Here is a 21,826-nt window from a genome sequence, read left to right as displayed (position 1 = left end):
CCAAACTTCTGTAGGTGAGAGAGACAAGCTTTTGAGCTACACAGAGCTTGAAAGCTTGTCTCTCTCATCAACAAACGCTGGTACAATAAAAGATATTACCTCACCAACCCTATCTCCCTAAGATAGTAGGTATCCATGTAAGTGTAACTTTAATAGGCAAGTTTACTGGATGAAATGCAAAATTATTACATCTAAACTGATCCGCAGCCTAAAAATTAACACTAAGGGAGCCCCAGGAGTCTGTTCACCTTCAACAAATGACCAAAAAGAGCAACCATCAACCAATCAATCAACAAACAGCTGTGCGAAGCCAACGAACGAACAAGTCAACTGGGAATATTTTCCCTCCTGCAATGATAGTGCTCATTTGCTTGTAAAAGTGTTATTGGCTGCATAAATTAGCTGACAGGGCCGAGCACCTAAGGAATAGGTAGTATTATGGAACCATTTCCCTCAGTTTTAAGGGACAAAAATTGCTCATCCGATATGCTAGAAATCTCTACTGGCCATCTTCTAACCTTCTACTTGCAGCAAAGAACTGCTTTGAGCCTTCTGACAATCCCACAAAACACAATATAAAACAAAAAAACAAACAAAAACAACGCCCCCCCCCAACCACCACTTTAGAGTCAGTACTCTGGAGCCCACACAAGTGCACATTTCATACCTGTCAAAGCAGCATGGGCTCAGGCTGCTGACTAATATTAATGTAATCCAACTACTTAATGTGCTGTTTAGAAAACATTTGATCCAGTACTTGGCCAATGCAAAACATTGTGTAAAACTGCAAAATGTAAACTAACTGCAGCTACTGAAACAATCTGTGAACTGCAACAGGAAACTAGAGATCCTTGCAACACTACTATAGTTTAAGCATAAATATGACAGATTAAAAAGTTTTTCATGTCAAGACCCTAAATTTGGGGTCCTGTCTTCCTTCTGCAATATCTGATGACATCAATAACACCAAAAAGAAGGCAGGGAACTGCATTCCTTCAACTGCTTTAGTTGTTGATGAAATCACTAACAGTTGAAAGAAAAACACAGATCTAAGATCTTAGCAGATACATATAACAATAAATTATTTTCAACTACTTTGCTCTAATGTAGATTTATTTGTAATTTTGAAGTCTAGACATATAGTCTGTTAATGATGCAAGGTCTTAAATAGTCAGATTTTTAAAAAAGCATTTATTGTCCATCTTTAGCTTCCCCAGCCAAATGTGTTAGGAAAAGTTTCTTTGTTTATTAATATAATTCCATCCTAGCTAGATTATTTAAGACCTGCTTTTAGTATAAACAGAAAATATTGATGTTTGTTTTGTAAGAGAGAATTATTTTCAGATCCCATATTATTACAGACATTAAAGTTGGTTAAGAATTTGTAACACATTCCTTTTCAACTCTAGCATTCCCAATTTTTGACCCCCTTCACTCCATGATATGCCACGTCTCATTACCTCAGCAGACTTTCTCAGAGCCTGCATTGGATAGATTCTTGACTCTTATTACTGGCAAGAATTCACTTTTTGTCTGCCAGGTACAGTAGCAGTTAATATAAGCTCCCAGTACATTACTCTGTATTCTGTCTGAAAGGATGAAAGTTTAACTTTTTTTAAATTTCTCATTAGTATGATAATGTTCCACCCTAGACCTACTGTTGCTCTGTTCCTTTCTTCCAGTTTGTTTTTTCAGCTTTTATACCAGTAACACAGGGCCCTATGCTTAGCTTAACAGCAATATAATCTTTTGTTTTAACTTTTTCCTTTGTTAAAAATGTCTGATAACACTAGAAAACCACACTGATCCAGGCTTTAGTGCTTGCCTTATGAAGTTTCTTGTCTCCTCATTCACTCTTTTACTGAGGGATATAAAGTTACCTTCCCTAGCCCTGGTCTACACTGGGGGGGGGAGAGGAAATCGATCTAAGTTACGCAACTTCAGCTACGTAAATAACGTGGCTGAAGTCAACGTACTTAGATCGACTTACCGTGGTGTCTTCACCGTGGTGAGTCGACTGCTGCCACTCCCCCGTTGACTCCGCCTGCTCCTCTAGCGGCGCTGGAGCACAGGAGTCAACGGGAGAGCGCTTGGGGGTTGATTTATCACGTCTAGACTAGATGCGATAAATTGATCTCCGCTGGATCGATCGCTGCCTGCTGATCCGGTGGGTAGTGAAAACATACCCATAGATTATTTGTCTTCAGTTCTGTTAAAGTTTTGCTTAATTTCCTGGCACAATACATGATGTAAACTCTGAACTGTGCTGTTGGATGACTCATAGGCAGTCTTCTATTCCCTCTTTCACAAAGTATGTTCAGACTGAAGTACCTATTGCTATTGCCTTGACCTCAGAGCAATTGGCAGATCCTCAAGTCCCGATATTGGATAGATAGATATTTTATTTTTGAAATGTTAACTGCTTTCAGGCTACTGTGCTAAAAGGTGACTTTCTGACTAAACTGGATTTGAGCACTACCTTGATTCCATAAGATCTTTCAGTAATAGGAGTCTCCCACTGTTGTTTTTCTGTAGGTCTGTGTACAAGTTTAGAATGTGGGCTGCTTTCTGCCCAGCTTTAGGGTGATACAAAAATCACACAAACCGGCAGGAAGTTCAAGAGGAACAGAGCTTCCTGGCACACAAGGGAGAATGTCCACTGTTCCCTGCTTAAAAGGGTGTAGTGTATGCTCAACCACTTTGTGACTAGTTGGCTCTGCTGCTCCTTCTTCTCAAGCCTTCCCTTCCACTTTGAGGTGGCTTGCAGTTCCAGAACACATGATCCCTACACTCAAGTGAGTGCAAAAACTATGATTATACTCAACGTCCATGAGGGGGCATAAGCTCTTTTCACCCACCCACCCACTCTTGTCCATCCATTCATGGTCAGGAATCTCAGGATACCATCTAGTCCTATATTTTTCAGATCTCTATTTAGAAGATAATCTAACAAAGTAATCCAACAGACTTTTTAGAATTCAATCCGACTTTATGTACTGCAGATGCATAATGTTGCAATTTGCTCATAGCCTGGGGAACCACAGTAGAATATTATCAGGGTGCTCTAACTTGCACTGGAAACTAGTCTGGCACCAGGACAGGTCAGGACAATAGGATTCAGCCCTAGAGATTTTTATTATAGGATTCTGGCAATACCTGTTTTAGTTTAGAACATAATGACATAGTTAAATATACTGGACTGAACACTCGTCTTCTGCCCCCTAAATTTCCAACTGTGAGACTAAATCTCATTAATTTCTGAGCAGTTAAGGGTTATTGCTACTAGTTTCAGTGCTGTAATAAAGAACTGATTTAATATAATTTTATTATATAGTAATCTACCACTTCTATTGTTTATTTATTGTTAACTATCGACAATATGCTCTGTGTCTACATAATACCTGTGTACATAATAAGCCACTCATCAGTATTTAGAAAACCTAGAATACCTAGCCACATCTTCTAATTTTTCTGGTATTATATGCTAAAAATTGTTAATTTAGTAAACACTTTTTCTTTCGTGTGGCTGGTGTAGAGGAGCAACTACAATTTCACCTGAAATTGATCAAGCCAAATGGCTACATCAGGAGTAGCAGAATTTATTGCAGCAATGCCTCCTTCATATTTATAAATTGGGCAGTAGGTAGTGATATGTTCAATGGTCTGCCATGGGGAACCACACTTGCACACCAGGGAGTGCTTGATTTTCCATTTGTGCATTAGACATCTGCATCTACCATGGTTGGTTAGAATTTGGTTCAGCGTTGACCAAGATGACCATGGAAGTTCAAACCCAGGAACCTTCTATGTGGGATCTGGCACAAGGTGCTTATTTTTTAAGTCTTATCTAGCCCAATTTGCTTTCCAAGCTGCCTTCTGATCATAGCCTGATTGAATGAGGCTTAACAAATGTTCCCAGAAAGGCTTGCAGGACGTAAGACGTTGCGGGGGTGTGTGTGGTGTTGTCAAGGTCTTGGTGAATAGGAAGACATCTGTTTTCCTGGATTCGCTGAGCTTCGTAGAATGTTGCAGCAGTTCGGCATATCGAAAGGGGAGCGATATTAGACAGGACAGGTAGCCATAGTGTTGGAGTCGACTTAAGGGTTCCCATGATGCACCGCATCACTGTATTTTGCTGGGTATCCACGAGTCATATGTGGCTGTATCTGTTCCATACCAGTGCACAATATTCAGCTATTGAATATACAAGTGTTATTGCAGATGTTCGCAACACTGATGCTGATGCACCCCAGGTTGTACATGCTCGTTTCTGGATTATGTTGTCTCTCGTTTTTATCTTGCAGCTATCTTCTCAAGATGACCATGGAAGGAGAGGGTGCGGTTGAGTTTCACTCCGAGATACATTAGAGTGTAATTGTGTAGCGTGGAAGATGGCAGCCTTCATGGGGCCCACTCTGTTAAGTGAGAATTCAGAACGAATGCCATCAACTCGGCAACCGAACATCGCTCAGTGATCTCCCGGTATTCAGAGTAAATTCAGCAAGTAAACACTAAAAATGTTTTATTCGTTTCTCCTCTGTGAGGACTGACCAAGTGCATGGGATTTATTTTTTGGAAATACTTGCTATGAATACTTGCTGAGCCTTTGAAAACTTTGTCAACATTCTAGAAGAATTTATAAAACTTCGCAGGCTTCCCAACAGAGATGCTGTACTCTACCCCAGAGCGTTTATGATGTGCCATCTGATGGAGATGGCTAGTGATGGCCATCACTGATAAAATCACATGGAAAATGGGAACAATTTGTTGATTATTATTAGCAGTACAATTAATATCAGAAGCTCAGAGCACAACAAGGGGGAAAAGACAATGTGGTTAAGTAGAACCTGCATCACTAGCAGCTGACTAATAATTTTGTTCACAAAAAGTATCCAAAAGTCTGAGTTGGCTGTCTTTTCTAGTTGCTATTTGACTTGCTTAGATTATATGTATTTATATATTACTTACCATAGCAAATTAGGGAAATACAACCTAAATGGAGCTACTATAAGGTGAGTGCATAGCTGGTTGGAAAACGGTTCCCAGAGAGTAGTTATCAGTGGTTCACAGTCAGGCATATCAAGTAGGGTCCTGCTCTGTTCAGTATCTTCATCAGTGATTTAGAAAATAGCATAGAGAGTACACTTATAAAGTGTGCAGATGATACCAAGAGGGAGGTGCTGTTTTGGAGGATAGGATTAAAATTATCTGGACAAACTGGAGAAATGGTCTGAAGTAAATAGGATGAAATTAAATCAGGACAAATGCAAAGTACTCCAGATTTAAGGGTTGGAACACACCCTAATCTCATGTCACTTTTTACACCACCACTGTAAAGTTCTCCAAGTCCTGTAATGTACATTTGAGATCGACAGTTTATATGGAAGGCCTCAGTCTGGGCAAACCAGGCTTCTCTAAAAGTTGGTTGAAGGAGCAACTACCGGGGCTATTACTGGGTAAACTAGTGATATCATGAACAAACTAGTGCAACTACAGGGCAAACCTGGCCCAGTAGAGCAGGACATTCTCTTTCCCTTCCTTATCCTTAGAGGGGACTGCAATGCTGCTCAGATAGCAAAGAAGGGATCTACAACAGGAATGGAGCTATGAGATGCAGGTTGCCAGAATCATCTTCTCTATTTGTGTGAGCAGCCATACTGATTCTTGGCTGGGAGAGCCTTAAACAGAAATTCTAGTGGACAGAGTAGATTATGGATGGCACTGCAAAATTAAGCTTCAGAAGTTGTACAAACAATTTAATTTCTAAATTGTTTTCTATACTTACCTCTTCTACATTACAATCCTATTCTGAGTGCATGTTTGCACAATCATTCTTCCAGATGGTAGTCTCCAAAACATTTCTGACTCTTAAACTTGTGTTAATTCACTGAGCTTGCATACCATTTTTAACTTGATTAAAACAAATTTCCTGGTCCCCAGCATCCTAGATTTGCCTATCAATGGGTTAATAATGTATGTGTCTACAGAGACAAGTGGCCAGATCATCACTCAGCTGGCATATACTGGTGAAGCATTACTGAAGCCAATGAATATCAGGCTCAAGATACACTGCCAATGGCAAAATTCCTTGTGAAATAAATGAAAACCCCTACAAAAATTCTTCTCTCTCTTATGGGCATTATATTGTACTGAAGCCTCATCTGGGTCACTGGAACCTAAAATGTTGGCCCCTGCTAACATCTTTGCCTATTGTGTGGAGATGCATATTTTGCATCTTATCATTGAAGTGGTTATCGCGCTGACTTTCTGTGTTAGGAACTGATCTGTAGTTCAAGAGGACAGTATATCAAACATTGAATGGAAAGTTTACCACATCGGCCTCTATGGAAAAGTTGCAGATGCATGACTACAAAAAACACAAACAAATGAAGTATACAGTTAAATACTTACTTTGCTTTGTATGGTGATTCAGAGGTGGCATTTTTTGCTTCCATTAAACTTTCATATTCTTTAGCCCTAAGGGAAAAATATTCATCAACATTCATTAATTATTCAATGTTTGAAACCCAATTAAATAATTCGAATATGTGATTTATTCAACTTCATGACACTGTACAAGTCACTAGGCATTTCTGAAAATCAATCTTATTATAAACCATTTTTGTCTTTTCATTAGCCATATTTGTTTCTAAATAACAGCCAGTGACTTGATATGATTATTGTTTCTACTGTGAAAAAGAAAAGGTGTACTTGTGGCACCTTAGAGACTAACAAATTTATATGAGCATAAGCTTTCGTGAGCTACAGCTCACTTCATTGGATGCATTCAGTGGAAAATACAGTGGGGAGATTTATATACACACACAGAGAACATGAAACAATGGGTTTTATCATACACACTGTAAGGAGAGTGATCACTTAAGATGAGCTATTACCAGCAGGAAGGAGGGCGGGGGGAGGAGGAAAACCTTTTGTGCTGATAATCAAGGTGGGCCATTTCCAACAGCTAACAAGAACGTCTGAGGAACGGTGGGGTTGGGGGAGAAATAACATGGGGAAATAGTTTTACTTTATGTAATGACTCATCCACTCCCAATCTCTATTCAAGCCTAAATTAATTGTATCCAGTTTGCAAATTAATTCCAATTCAGCAGTCTCTCACTAGAGTCTTTTTTTGAAGTTTTTTTGTTGAAGGATAGCCACTCTCAGGTCTGTAATTGTGTGACCGGAGACACTGAAGTGTTCTCCGACTGGTTTTTGAATGTTATAATTCTTGACGTCTGATTTGTGTCCATTTATTCTTTTACGTAGAGACTGTCCAGTTTGACCAATGTACATGGAAGAGGAGCATTGCTGGCACATGATGGCATATATCACATTGGTAGATGCGCAGGTGAACGAGCCTCTGATAGTGTGGCTGATGTGATTAGGCCCTATGATGGTGTCCCCTGAATAGACATGTGGACAGAGTTGGCAACGGGCTTTGTTGCAAGGATAGGTTCCTGGGTTAGTGGTTCTGTTGTGTGGTGTGTGGTTGCTGGTGAGTATTTGCTTCAGATTGGGGGGCTGTCTGTAAGCAAGGACTGGCCTGTCTCCCAAGATCTGTGAGAGTGATAGGTCGTCCTTCAGGATAGGTTGTAGATCCTTGATGATGCGTTGGAGAGGTTTTAGTTGGGGGCTGAAGGTGATGGCTAGTGGTGTTCTGTTATTTTCTTTGTTGGGCCTGTCCTGTAGTAGGTGACTTTTGGGTACTCTTCTGGCTCTGTCAATCTGTTTCTTCACTTCAGCAGCTGGGTATTGTAGTTGTAAGAATGCAGGATAGAGATCTTGTAGGTGTTTGTCTCTGTCTGAGGGGTTGGAGCAAATGCGGTTATATAGTAGAGTTTGGCTGAAGACAATGGATTATGTGGTGTGATCTGGATGAAAGCTAGAGGCATGTAGGTAGGAATAGCCGTTAGTAGGTTTCCGATATAGGGTGGTGTTTATGTGACCATCGCTTATTAGTACCGTAGTGTCCAGGAAGTGGATCTCTTGTGTGGACTGGTACAGGCTGAGGTTGATGGTGGGATGGAAATTGTTGAAATCATGGTGGAATTCCTCAAGGGCTTCTTTTCCATGGGTCCAGATGATGAAGATGTCATCAATGTAGCGCAAGTAGACTAGGGGCATTAGGGGACGAGAGCTGAGGAAGCGTTGTTCTAAGTCAACCATAAAAATGTTGGCATACTGTGGGGCCATGCGGGACCCATCGCAGTGCTGCTGATTTGAAGGTATACATTGTCCCCAAATGTGAAATAGTTATGGGTGAGGACAAAGTCACAAAGTTCAGCCACCAGGTTAGCCGTGACATTATTGGGGATACTGTTCGTGATAGCTTGTAGTCCATCTTTGTGTGGAATGTTGGTGTAGAGGGCTTCTACATCCATAGTGGCTAGGATGGTGTTTTTAGGAAGATCACCAATGGATTGTTGTTTCCTCAGGAAGTCAGTGGTGTCTCGAAGATAGCTGGGAGTGCTGGTAGCGTAGGGCCTGAGGAGGGAGTCTACATAGCCAGACAATCCTGCTGTCAAGGTGCCAATGCCTGAGATGATGGGGCGTCCAGGATTTCCAGGTTTATGAATCTTGGGTAGCAGACAGAAAACCCCAGGTTGGGGTTCCAGGGATGTGTCTGTGCGGATTTGTTCTTGTGCTTTTTCAGGGACTTTCTTGAGCAAATGCTGTAGTTTCTTTTGGTAACTCTCAGTGGGATCAAAGGGTAATGGCTTGTAGAAAGTGGTATTGGAGAGCTGCCTAGTAGCCTCTTGTTCATATTCCAACTTATTCATGATGACGACAGCACCTCCTTTGTCAGCCTTTTTGATTATGATGTCAGAGTTGTTTCTGAGGCTGTGGATGGCATTGTATTCTGCACGGCTGAGGTTATGGGGCAAGTGATGCTGCTTTTCCACAATTTCAGCTCGTGCACGTCGGCGGAAGCACTCTATGTAGAAATCCAGGCTGCTGTTTCGACCTTCAGGAGGAGTCCACCCAGAATCCTTCTTTTTGTAGTGTTGGTAGGAAGGTCCCTGTGGGTTAATACGTTGGTTAGAGGTGTGTTGGAAATATTCCTTGAGTCAGAGACGTCTCTACGTAAAAGCAGATGTCAAGAATTATAACATTCAAAAACCAGTCGGAGAACACTTCAGTCTCTCCGGTCACACGATTACAAACCCGAGAGTGGCTATCCTTCAACAAAAAAACTTCAAAAACAGACTCCAGTGAGAGACTGCTGAATTGGAATTAATTTGCAAACTGGATACAATTAACTTAGGCTTGAACACAGACTGGGAGTGGATGAGTCATTACATAAAGTAAAACTATTTCCCCATGTTATTTCTCCCCCTACCCCATCCCCCACTGTTCCTCAGACATTCTTGTTAACTGCTAGAAATGGCCCACCTTGATTATCAGCATAAAAGTTTTTCCTCCTTCCCCCGCCTCCTTCCTGCTGGTAATAGCTCATCTTAAGTGATCACTCTCCTTACAGTGTGTATGATAAAACCCATTGTTTCATGTTCTCTGTGTCTGTATATAAATCTCCCCACTGTATTTTCCACCGAATGCATCCGATGAAGTAAGCTGTAGCTCACGAAAGCTTATGCTCAAATAAATTTGTTAGTCTCTAAGGTGCCACAAATACTCCTTTTCTTTTTTGCGAATACAGACTAACACGGCTGCTACTCTGAAACCTGTTACTACTGTGATGTATCTAAGATATTTTGAGCTGATTTTCAAAATCATAACAAATGGAATGGCAAGATTAATATTATTTTTATCCTGAAAATGTCATTGTAGGACTTGATGAAAACATTACTAATTTAGACATGTCTAAAGGATCAAAAGACAAATTTATCAGAAGCTTTATAATTAACATTCAAAATGTCCATTACATTTGAGGATCCAATTAAATCTTCTATGAAGCACTAATGACAGTACTATAACAATGTACCTCATGAGACATACAACACTAAAATAAATCCCTCTATGAATGTCTGCTTTACTTTGGGAAATGTAAGCAGGACTCAATAGTGTAAACCTGTTTAGACACTTAAAAGTATTCTTGTTTACATTGGCCACAGGCCAAAGTAAAGGAAAATTTGAGACAATACTTCTTTACCACTGCTTAGTGTGGCTCCAGCTGGACTGGGCCAACAGATGATAACCATCATCAGTTCATCAACCTAAGACAGGATTCATTGCAGCGATTCATTAACATTTAATATATTTGGTCAAACAAATTTAGACACTATGTTGATGCAGAAAATTTAAATTCTCACTTTTTACAGTCAGAGCCTGACTGTGAAAGAAATACTCAACAGAGTAGCTAGAAAATTCAGCTTTGGATCTATTAGAAAAACTCTAAATTGACTTCATCTTCAGAGAGAAAATGACAGCATATGAAGAAACTAATGTGGAAAAAAAGTGATGTTTGGGTTAGGTAAGGCTGATGCTCAGGACTGTTGAGTTCTATTCCTAGCTCTGCAGTGGACTCAATCTCTGACATAGGGCAAGTCATTCAGATTTTCAGAAAGGAAAATCCAGCCACTTCTTTAGGTGATCAGACCAGTGATCAGATCTGTGATCTTTCTCTGACAGTGGCCATCATAAATTGCTTTAGAGGAAGGTGCTGAAACCCCACAGTAGGCAAATATAGGATAATCTGCCCCCCAGTAAAGTGTCATCCTAATTGCTAATAGTCATTCTTTGCTTTAAGCCTGAAGAATGAGGTTTTATATTCCTTCCAAAACTCTTTTAGGATTAACTATTATAACTCTGGATACCCCTATGAATGTCCAACTCTCCCTTGCTAAAATATTGGCTTCAATGGTAGCCAGTAGCAATGAGTTTCACAGTCTAATTCCATATTGAGTGAAAAGTATTTCCTTCTGATCAGTTACAAATTAAAATCTTTCAATTTTATTGAATGTTCCCTTATTCTTGTGTTATGAGACAGGGAGAACAGACATTCACAATCTACCTCCTCCATACTATTAATCATTTTATATACTTTTATCATGTCCCATCTTATTTATCTCCTTTGTAAAGCAAATAATCCTAATCTTTTCCATTTCTCTTCATACAATATCTTTTTCATGCCCCAATCATTTTCATCACCCATCTCTGAACTGCTTCCCCCGACCCCCACCAATTATGTAATATTCTTTTTGCAATGTGACCACCAGTGCAACACACAAGGTTCCAGATGACAGCATATTATTGATATGATTGTAATATTTGCCATATTATTCTCCATTCCAATCCTTTCAGATTTTAACATTTTCTTTGCTTTTTTGACTGTATCTGCACAATGAGCAGAGGTCTTCACTGAACTGTCAGTAATGCTCACGTCTCTTTCTTGAGTAGACACAGCTAATTTAGAACTCTGCAAGGTATATGAATAGTTAATTTTTTCCCCTCCAATGATCACTACTTTGGATTTATCTACCGTGAACTTCATTTGCCCATTCACCTTGTTTAGTTAAGTTCCTCTGAAGTTCATCCCAATCTTCTCCGGACTTGACTAACCTAAACCACTTAGGATACCTCTACACAATAAAAAAAGACCTGCAGCAGTGAGTCTCTGGGCTCAGGTCAACTAACTTGGGCTCACAAGGCTCACATTGCGAGGCAAAAATAGCAGTGTAAATGTTCGGGCTCAGACTCTGAAACCCAGTGAGGGGGAGGGTCTCAGAGCCTGGGCTCCAGCCCAAGCATCTACACTGCAATTTTTAGCCTCGGAAACTTGAGTCAATTGATATGGGCTCTGAAACTCAGTGCCATAGGTTTTTTATTGTAATGTAGATATATCATTTGTGCCACCTGAAAGGTCTTCTACCTCGTTATTCACCCCCCCTTCCTGATCATTAATAAATATATTAAACATGACTGGACCTGGTAAGGAACCTTGAGTCATCCCACTGTTAACCTTTTTCCATGATGAAAACTGACCATTTATTCTCACTTTTTGTTTCCTGTCTCTTATCCAGTACAAAGGCATTCTAACTTGGAGTATGGCCCAGAAAAGTAAATAAAAAATTATTCACCTAAAATATGCACAACAATTTTTTTGTGAAAGGAAGGTTTTAAACAAATTGTAAATGAGAAATCACAAAACATATTCTTTCATTAGTTTCTTCAGGTGTATTGTCAGAGTTTATTATTTAGTTTTCACTGATCATCAATCTGACATGCACACATTGAAGCATTCATTTGATAGCATCACATACATATTAAACTGGGATAATTTACCTAGATATTTATCAGCTGTTATTACAGCACCAGTTTAATGGCTTAGGGTTATAAATATTATTAATAGACCAACAAAACTTTTACACAGAACTAATAACCCATTGATCACAATTTGTCCTTTCATTCACCTTTGCTCTTGGTTGCTTTCATATTCTGATTTAAGATCTAGCATCTCATGAAAGCAACACAAACCTATTTTAGTGCAGTTACTAGCTTCATCTCAAATTTAAAATCTTATAATTTTCTAACAACTGAATTACATTCATAATTGCCAAATTTACAAACCTAGGGGAAGTTTCCCATGACCAGGATGAAATAAGGTACATAGATAACTCAACTTAAGACTTCTTAGGAAATTCTAAATGAATTATTACTGTCCCATGCTCCTCACTTCCCACCCAGTCCCCCTCCCCAATTAGTTAATAAGGCCTTTAAATCTACATTTCAGATAAGTTCTATGCTGGTTTTGAATAGTGACTCCCAACTGTTTGGTGGTCTTAGAATTGTATTATTGTTTGACAAAAATGTGGTAGACATCACATTCATTTCATAAAGTATTTCACAGCACTGAGACTCCTGCTTCCTCCTGCTTTAATCATCTAGTCTAATAAAGCCCTCTTTTGTGTTCTGAATATGAGAAACCCTTCTCTCCCACATCAATAATGAGATTTCATGAGAGTATCCAGGCAGTGTTTACCAATATTACAGTGGCTTATTAAGGTGCCAACTGGTAAGCCTAAAAGTAAAGCAGTATCTGTACAGTTAAAATTAATTTGCCAAATAGAGTATAAGCAAAGTATTTTACTAAGGCTTTGCTTTTGCTTTAAATTTTATGGGACAATCTTTGTTCTGTTCTACTATTGGACTGAACCATATATTATATTTTTGCTGAGCCTCTTATGGCTACATTTAAGAATTTATGGTTAAATGTTCAATACAAATTCACAATTATCTTTTCTTTTCGAGGTTAATGACCTAAAATAACAGAAAATTATTCGGCTACTTCTTGAAACTAAAAATATTAATTATCTTGCTTTTCATATATTTCTATTTTTTTAGATTTTGAAGATTTCAGTGCATATTTCAGTATCCTATTAAATAAAATCTGTAAAATCATACCACATTACTATTAGTGGTGTAATTATAAATACCGGTAATATTTTCAAATATGCTGACTCATGTGACAAATTAGAATTCAAGATGTACTGACAGAATATTTCAGTTATTGATGCCAACAACAAACAATTGGCTTGATCCTGTTTTCCTGACTTTGGCAAATTTTTCAGTGAATTCACTGGAACTTTTATTTGAGAAAGGAATATACGATTGGACTCCGTGAGTACAGTAAATCAGCAATACGAACAACTCCCTACCCCAGCAATCAGAAACTCTGAAGGAAAGAAGACACTGTACTTTCAATACACTCATCTTGTAAAACAGTAAATTCTAATTTGGTGATCATATATAAGATGCCAACGACAAAAAAACAAAAGGGGAAGGAAAGAACTTGAGGCAACAAGATGGTAAAAGACAGAATAAGTGTATCTGTGCAAGATTTAAGTTACCATTATTGCATCATAGCCATGTTAATGAACTATTACTTTATTTAAACTATTGTTTTAACAAATCTATTTTTCTTAGCAAAATTAAAAATAAGAAAAAATGTTAATGAATGCTTAGACTTTTTTTTAAAAGATAAATGCAAAGTTTGTTTTAAAAAGGAAATCCAAATTATGATATTCTATTGAAGTTGTGCTAACCTTAGTTGGGGACATTTCAGCTATAAGACAGACACCGCAGTTCATGATATAATGATGCCCTGCACATCATTCTGATCTGCAGATGTTACTTTTTAGGCTAATGACAAACTACAGGTCTGACAACTCACTTTCCATTTTAAGATATTTCTAACTTTTTCTTGTTGTGACAGGCAACAGAATTGATTAAATCCAGCCATGGGATTTGACACTACAGCAGGATGGCTTCTATTTGTTGATTACTATTGATTTTCTTTGATACTTCATTTAAAAATCAATAGCTAAGAAGAAAAATAGGCATGGTTTACACATACTTAAACATACTATTGTATTCTGGAAGAGGCTACAGTTTTGGCAGGGCACTGGCATCCAATTATGAGAAAAGCTCTTAACAGGTGAAAGCAAGGGCTCCAGATCGATATTCAGTTTTCTTTCTCAATCAGAGAAAGTGGCTATAAATTAGGCTCATCAGTGTTATTTTCAAGACATTTCTGAAGCAAATAACTTTACACTTTTTTTCAGTGTTCCATAGCATTCCTGTTAAAGGACAAAAGATTAAGTTTAGAGAAATGCTAAAAGAATATTAGCATTACCTGGAGTTCATCCGTGCCTTCAGCTTCTTTGCCTTCTTTTTAGTTTTTTGTTTCTCCTCTCCATCTTTTAAAGGTTCTACTGGAACAGAGCTTTCAATCACAATATCAACAATGTACTTCTTCAATGACAGGTGCTCCTGCAGAAGACATTGAAATAATATTTTAAAGTGATGGTATTTCATTTTTATAGCATGTGAGGAAACTAAGATTCCGCATCAAAAGAATATCAAAGATAAATATTTTTAAACAGGTTGAGAAAATGAAGAAACAAATGTTTATATACAAACTTTTGTTTATATCTTTTCAATGTCACCTATCCTTTTATAAACCAGTAATATGACTAAATATTTCTGGAAACACTTCCTGGTAATTACAAACCCAAGACACACAGACACAACTTTTGGTCAGATCAAACTCAATGAACAAGTAAACATTAGCTCAAGAAAATAAGTTAAAAGCAAACAAAACACACAGTACTTAATTAAAATGACAAGAAAAATACATAGTCATATATGATGTTGATGCTGCAAACACTTACAGCACTGACTTACCTGGTTGTAATTATTATATTATCTTCAACAGGACTCCTCACACACTTAAAATTAAGCACGTTTCAATATTTACAGGATCAGGGCCTATATTTGGCAAAACCAGAATTTCTTTCTTTTTAGCTAACTAATAATGGTAATGGGACATTTAATCCATGAATGTTTCTATTAACCACTGAAAAAGAAGTTTGTTTTAAATTTCTTATAGCAACTAGTGAAGACTGGTTATATCATTCTCAATTAACCAAAAATGTTATTTAATTATTTTATTTTGGGTGGAAAGCCAATAAAGACACAGCAAAAAAACAAAATAAAGCAATAAAATATGTTGCTTGTAGCAAAATCTTAGCCACTAAGAAAACACCCATAATGCATCTGTTATGGATATCTGTCAATATATCACTAAAATAAATAATTGGTAGTTTTGTAACCAATAAAAGATATTAACATTTCCACATACCTAAGGTGCATTTTGAGGTTCAAACAGAAGATTTAGGAACCGATTCAGTCGTGGGATAATCACTGGGGTTCCCTGCATATCTTGTGGTGGCAGGGACCGTAGTATTGGAAAATCTACTTAGAATGGGGCAGCAATGGCACAGAAGTATCTGTAACCCCTGCTCTGTCTATGATCCTGGCCAGTGTAGGTCCAAAACTTATCAGGATTGGCCAGGATGGGGCATGTCCGGGTCAATCAGAGAATGTGCTGAATGCCTTATGCAGTTTCTGTAAATGGGATTGTTCACAGACAGTTAAGGCTGCCCAAGGATCGCAGTGGTGCAAACACTGCTAATCGTCTTCCACAGGTCACTGCCAGTGGCGTATAGCTGTCTCTTCTCCAGCAGGAATGAATTATCTCTTAGTGTATTTAACCACTCAAAACATGAGTCATTCAGCCAAGGGTCTTCTTCTCTTCTCAATGTCACCTTTCCTTGGTCATTTTCTTTCTGAATTTGATACGTCAAAAATTGGGCGTCTTCTCACCTCACCCTTTCCCAGAAACATTAACCCATCAGGAAATTTTCCCAAGCCTTCTGTCCATTTTAGAGTATACTATAAAATCTCTTTTTGTTTTCTTCCATGGAAGATTTTCTTTTTGATATCTCTTCTTTCTCCCCAACCTCATCTCTTTCTATTCTCCAATCTTTTTCCTTCATTTGCCTGATACTTGATTTCTTTTTGTCCCAACTTGTGTGTTCACAGTCAGTAGCAGATCCTTCTCCCATGCTGTTCCCTTCTTGCTTAATTGACTCTCTTCATAGCCCCTCTCAATATGCATTTTTTCTTCCAGGCCAACTGCTCCTTAATCTTTCTCTAACAAAACAAATAAAACCTATTCCCTAGATTTCTAAGTTTTCCCAATGCTCAGTCATGCTCTCTGAAACTTAACTATTGAACCCCAGACCTCCCTTGCTCTATCATGCGTACAGATCCTTCCTGTATAATTCTAATATAACCTAAAGACGTACTTGTATTTTTATGTCAAAACTATTACTGGCTGGGAAACATCTTATTATATTTGAGTATAAACATCAAATATTCAGGAAAAAAGTCTGGAAGGAATATAAACACTTCAGGACATAAGCCAATCACTAACTGATGGGGATTACACAGAAATTTTCCTTAGGAGCAAGTTATTCCATTAGGCTCTAATCCAAATCCCAGTGAAGTAAATGGGAGTCCTTCCTTTGACTTCAATGGCTTTGGATTGGGCTCTCTCTATTTGCAGGGTTTCTCTTGCACTTTCTTTGCAAGCATCTTGCATTGGCCACCATCAGACGGAATACTGAGTCAGATGGACCACTGGTGTGATTTGATATTTCAATTCTTATGGTCCCACATTAAAATAAGTTTTATTATATTTCATGATTGCATATTCAACTGAGTTAATATTTTCAATTAAATTTGAGGCATTTTTCACTTTTTTTTTTACTGAAAGCCTTTTAAAACTTTTTATAGATGTACATACCTAAAACATTTGTTTGAAAAAAAAAAGAGGCAAATATAGAAAGTGAAATACATACCAGAACAAGTCCAATTAGAAAAATAAAAAAACACTGTTTTCTACAACCATTGAATAAAATTAATCCCAACTCCAAAATTTTTTGTGCTGTGAGGGACAGCAAAATTATTCCAAAAAAGTTAACATAATAAAAAAAATCAGCCTTTGAAGTCCCTCAAGAACATACCCTATAAATATAAACGGGCCAATTAGGGCTTTGCCACAAACTCCAGCTATGGGTAGTGTATAGTTACACTGCTCCAGGAGCAGACCTGAAGCAGATTCTGAGTCACCATCTGCCTCACAGTTCTCCCTGCTTCAGAAGAAACATATGCTGTGCCAGCATTAGAGCAGGTACCGTAAATATCCCCAGTGCACTGACTAGCATGTTGAAAGGTAGAGCCAAGGTATAGGTGGTGGGTGGAGGGGAGTAACAGTGTACCTTATACTCATTTACTACCATTTGCATGTGCACAGAACAGATGTCAATCTGAAAAATAATTCATAATATTTCTACAGTTCCTGTTAACCCACGTTTAATTCAACACTTCACAACATCATTGGTGGCTATGGATAAAAGATGTATTTCCTTCTTTCCCCCAACTGTGTCATTTTTTATGTACAGAAAATCTAGTTTAGTTCATTTTCGAGTTTTTGTGGCTCCCTCTGAGTCCAGTTGCATTTATGGGGCTCAAATCTTCATTGTGTTCTAACCCATATACTTTCCTCCAGCAGCAAAAAGGATCCAGAAATGTAACTGAACCAACCACTGGAAAATTAATAGTTCTGGCATGGGGGGTGGGGGGAAGATAAGGGAGTGTGTCTCCAGGAAAAAGGGGATGGGTAATTATTTTGTCCAACAATTTAAAAAACCCGATACCAATGCAGATATGATCTCATCAAAGCTGATAACCTTCTTCTTCTCTGAATTAACTTTTCTGGCCACATAAGATCAAAGCTCTGGCCTACCAACATAATTCACTGTATTAAATGAAATAATTCATGCTAAGGTTTAAGACCTCAACACTTTATCAAATTATTCTAAACTTTGTTAATTTTGTTTAAATGATGAGAACATATTCACCATTTACAGAGTTACAATTTATTGAAAGGAATGTTATTTGTCTTTCATACTCAAATGTGCATTTCAGTGAAACAACACCAGTCACCCTGTAAGCTACAGTTTTCCTCCTAAGAGCAGCCTCATTGTGAGATAGCTCAGTTTTTATCAAATGTCATGCATGAAAAGTAAATATCATAACACATATTTGCTTTAACAACAATAAAAATAGCAAAATGTTTATTTTAAGTAATTCACACAATCCAGAAGGTTCTTTTAATTGCTGTACAGAACATCTCATGACTAGCATGATCCAGGGAATGGGAATAATAGGCTAAGCATAGCAGTTCTATTGTAAGTGTTCCCAGTTTTGTAAGAATTGTTCATTGAGCACTGTAGTGAAGTGATGACTCACCAGCACAGCGCCTTCTGCTGGTCGTTTGGGAATTAGCTCTTTCCAGCCTTCGGCGCGCCCTCTGCAGGCCGGTGTCTCACCTGCCGCTGGCCCCCATGTCCCTCCTGGACCCTGCTGCCCCTTTATCTCAGGGATCTGCCCCAGCAGTACCCCATGCTCTGGATCTCCCCTCCCAGGGGAACCCCCAACCCTCTAAACTCACCTTGCCTCAGTGGCTACTGCCAGTCATCATCTAGCTCCCGCTCACTGGGGCAGACTGCAGTCTGTAATTGCCACTCATTATTGGCAAGGAGTTAGGACCTGCTGCCCAGCTCCCTTGCCCTATTCCCCAGGACTCCTCCAGCTCAGGTAGCTTATTCCCAGGCAGCTAGCCCTTCTCACTCCAGGGGTAGAGTGAGACTCCTTCGCTTCTGACAGGTTTCAGAGTAGCAGCCGTGTTAGTCTGTATTCACAAAAAGAAAAGGAGTACTTGTGGCACCTTAGAGACTAACAAATTTATTTGAGCATAAGCTTTCATGAGCTACAGCTCACTTCATCGGATGCATTCAGTGGAAAATACAAGGGGGAGATTTATGAACAGCCTCTTGTTCATATTCCGACCTATTCATGATGACGACAGCACCTCCTTTGTCAGCCTTTTTGATTATGATGTCAGAGTTGTTTCTGAGGCTGTGGATGGCATTGTGTTCTGCACAGCTGAGGTTATGGGGCAAGTGATGCTGCTTTTCCACAATTTCAGCCCGAGCACATTGGTGGAAGCACTCTATGTAGAAGTCCAGTCTGTTGTTTCGACCTTCAGGAGGAGTCCACCCAGAATCCTTCTTTTTGTAGTGTTGGTAGGAAGGTCTCTGTGGATTAATATGTTGGTCAGAGGTGTGTTGGAAATATTCCTGGAGTCGGAGACGTCGAAAATTGGATTCTAGGTCACCTCACCACAGAACTGTATCATGTTCGTGGGGGTGGAAGGGCAAAAGGAGAGGCCCCGAGATAGGACAGATTCTTCTGATGGGTTAAGAGTATAGTTGGATAGATTAACAATATTGCTGGGTGGGTTAAGGGAACCACTGTTGTGGCCCCGTGTGGCATGTAGTAGTTTAGATAGTTTAGTGTCCTTTTTCTTTTGTAGAGAAGCAAAGTGTGTGTTGTAAATGGCTTGTCTAGTTTTTGTAAAGTCCAGCCAGAAGGAAATTTGTGTGGAAGGTTGGTTTTTTATGAGAGTATCCAGTTTTGAGAGCTCATTCTTAATCTTTCCCTGTTTGCTGTAGAGGATGTTGATCAGGTGGTTCTACAGTTTCTTTGAGAGTGTGTGGCACAAGCTGTCACCAGTGGCTATTCTTCAACAAAAAAACTTCAAAAACAAATTCCAACGAGAGACTGCTGAATTGGAACTAATTTGCAAACTGGATACAATTAACTTAGGCTTGAATAAAGACTGGGAGTGGATGGGTCATTTCACAAAGTAAAACTATTTCCCCATGTTATTCCCCCCCCCCAAGCCCGCACTGTTCCTCAGACGTTCTTGTCAACTGCTGGAAATGGCCCACCTTGACTATCACTATAAAAGGTTTTCTTCCTCCCCCCCCATTCCTGCTGGTAATAGCTCATCTTAAGTGATCACTCTCCTTACAGTGTGTATGATAAAACCCATTGTTTCATGTTCTCTGTGTCTGTATATAAATCTCTCCATTATATTTTCCACTGAATGTATCCGATGAAGTGAGCTGTAGCTCACGAAAGCTTATGCTCAAATAAATTTGTTAGTCTCTAAGGTGCCACAAGTACTCCTTTTCTTTGCTTCTGGCCCACAGCTCTCTTATAAGGGCTAGCTGGGCCCTGATTGAGCTGGCCACCGCTGTGGTCAGCTACACAATCAGCTTCCCCCAGCTATTCTCACTCCCCTTATTTCCAGCCACAGCCCTCTTCAGGGCTGCTTTTACTATTGGCTCCCCCAGGGAAGTCCTCTCCCAGAGCAGTTTTAACCCCTTAAGGGCAGGAGCGGGATGACCACCCCTCTACAAGCACCAAAAGCTTTCTTTGAAAACCATAGTGTGTGCATATACACATGATTTGCCACCTTCAAAAGGACGTGTGGAAATCAATAACAATTCAAACTGGATTTTCATACATTAATAAGGAAACCCCATCACATAGACACTTTGCCATTTATAAATACAACCTTTAATTTAAATTTCCATTGCTGAATAACACCATCTGAGATAATACCTTCTTTTGATTCTTCCAGAATATCTTTGGGCTTGTCAACATGAGAAGATTGTACTGATTTAACGAAATTTGTTTAAAAACTGATTTACTTAAATCAGTGCAACGCCCCTGACTGGTCACTCTTATTTCAGTTGACCAGTGCCTTAAACTGGTTTAGCTTAAGTTATAAGGAATTCTGCATTTATCTTCCGTATTTAATAAGATCTTGTAGAAAAAAATAGTATTTGATCATGTAAATTAAAGCATGCATCATAATACAGATGCACAAGGGGGCTGAATTAAGGTTGCACAATCATAAACTATCATTTCCTAACTTTCAAAAATTTGACTTTTGCAACCAAAATGATAACTCTTTAATGTAATTTTTAATGTAATTTCCTAGTTTTTTTTTAAAAAGAAAAAGGTAAAAACAAATCCTATCATCAGTAACATGTGACCCAATTATTTGTATAATTCTAGATCTACTTCTGCTTCAAAATGTGATTAAAATATATATTCATACGCTCCAGAAGTCACTCTAAAGTATTTTTATTGCAACTACTAGAAATCTCAGATCGCCATATTGCATCTTACCTGCTTGAGCTGATTAAAGCAAAATTTAATTTGAGCTAATCAGTCCAAGGCAAGGAGGAACAGGAAATTAACTAGATGCATCAATTTCAGTTTCTATATTATTTGTATTACATTTATTAATATAGTAAGGCTTCTCTATTTTTTGCTTCTTGTATAGTACTATATACATTTTGAAGGATAAAATAAATGAGAAACTGCTTACTTATTATTAAACCTTGAAAATTATCAGAATCATAATCAGAAGATGTCCTGTCCTTTTTTAAAATGTCATTAAAAACTGAAATAAAAATAAATAAAATTGAAACTAATAAATAAAAACAACTAGAGGAAAAAACATTCTGTGCCTAATTCTATAGCAATACAGATAGTATTTTCCAGAAAACAACTGATCATATTTTCTTACTTA

General features: G+C 38.5%; 1 protein-coding gene across 1 annotated transcript in view; it reads right to left on the bottom strand.

Annotated features, from left to right (window-relative positions):
• SCAPER (S-phase cyclin A associated protein in the ER) overlaps positions 1-21,826 on the bottom strand; it is a 363,891-nt gene that overhangs the window by 165,791 nt on the left and 176,274 nt on the right. The window contains 2 exon segments of the mRNA XM_043494057.1: positions 6,412-6,477; positions 14,600-14,736. Coding sequence (XP_043349992.1) covers positions 6,412-6,477; positions 14,600-14,736 — 203 coding nt within the window.

Source organism: Dermochelys coriacea, chromosome 10, assembly GCF_009764565.3.
Source record: "Dermochelys coriacea isolate rDerCor1 chromosome 10, rDerCor1.pri.v4, whole genome shotgun sequence".
Taxonomy (NCBI): Eukaryota; Metazoa; Chordata; order Testudines; family Dermochelyidae; genus Dermochelys; species Dermochelys coriacea.
The sequence above is the reverse complement of the archived record's forward strand: the minus strand, read 5'-3'. Positions and strand labels throughout refer to the sequence as shown.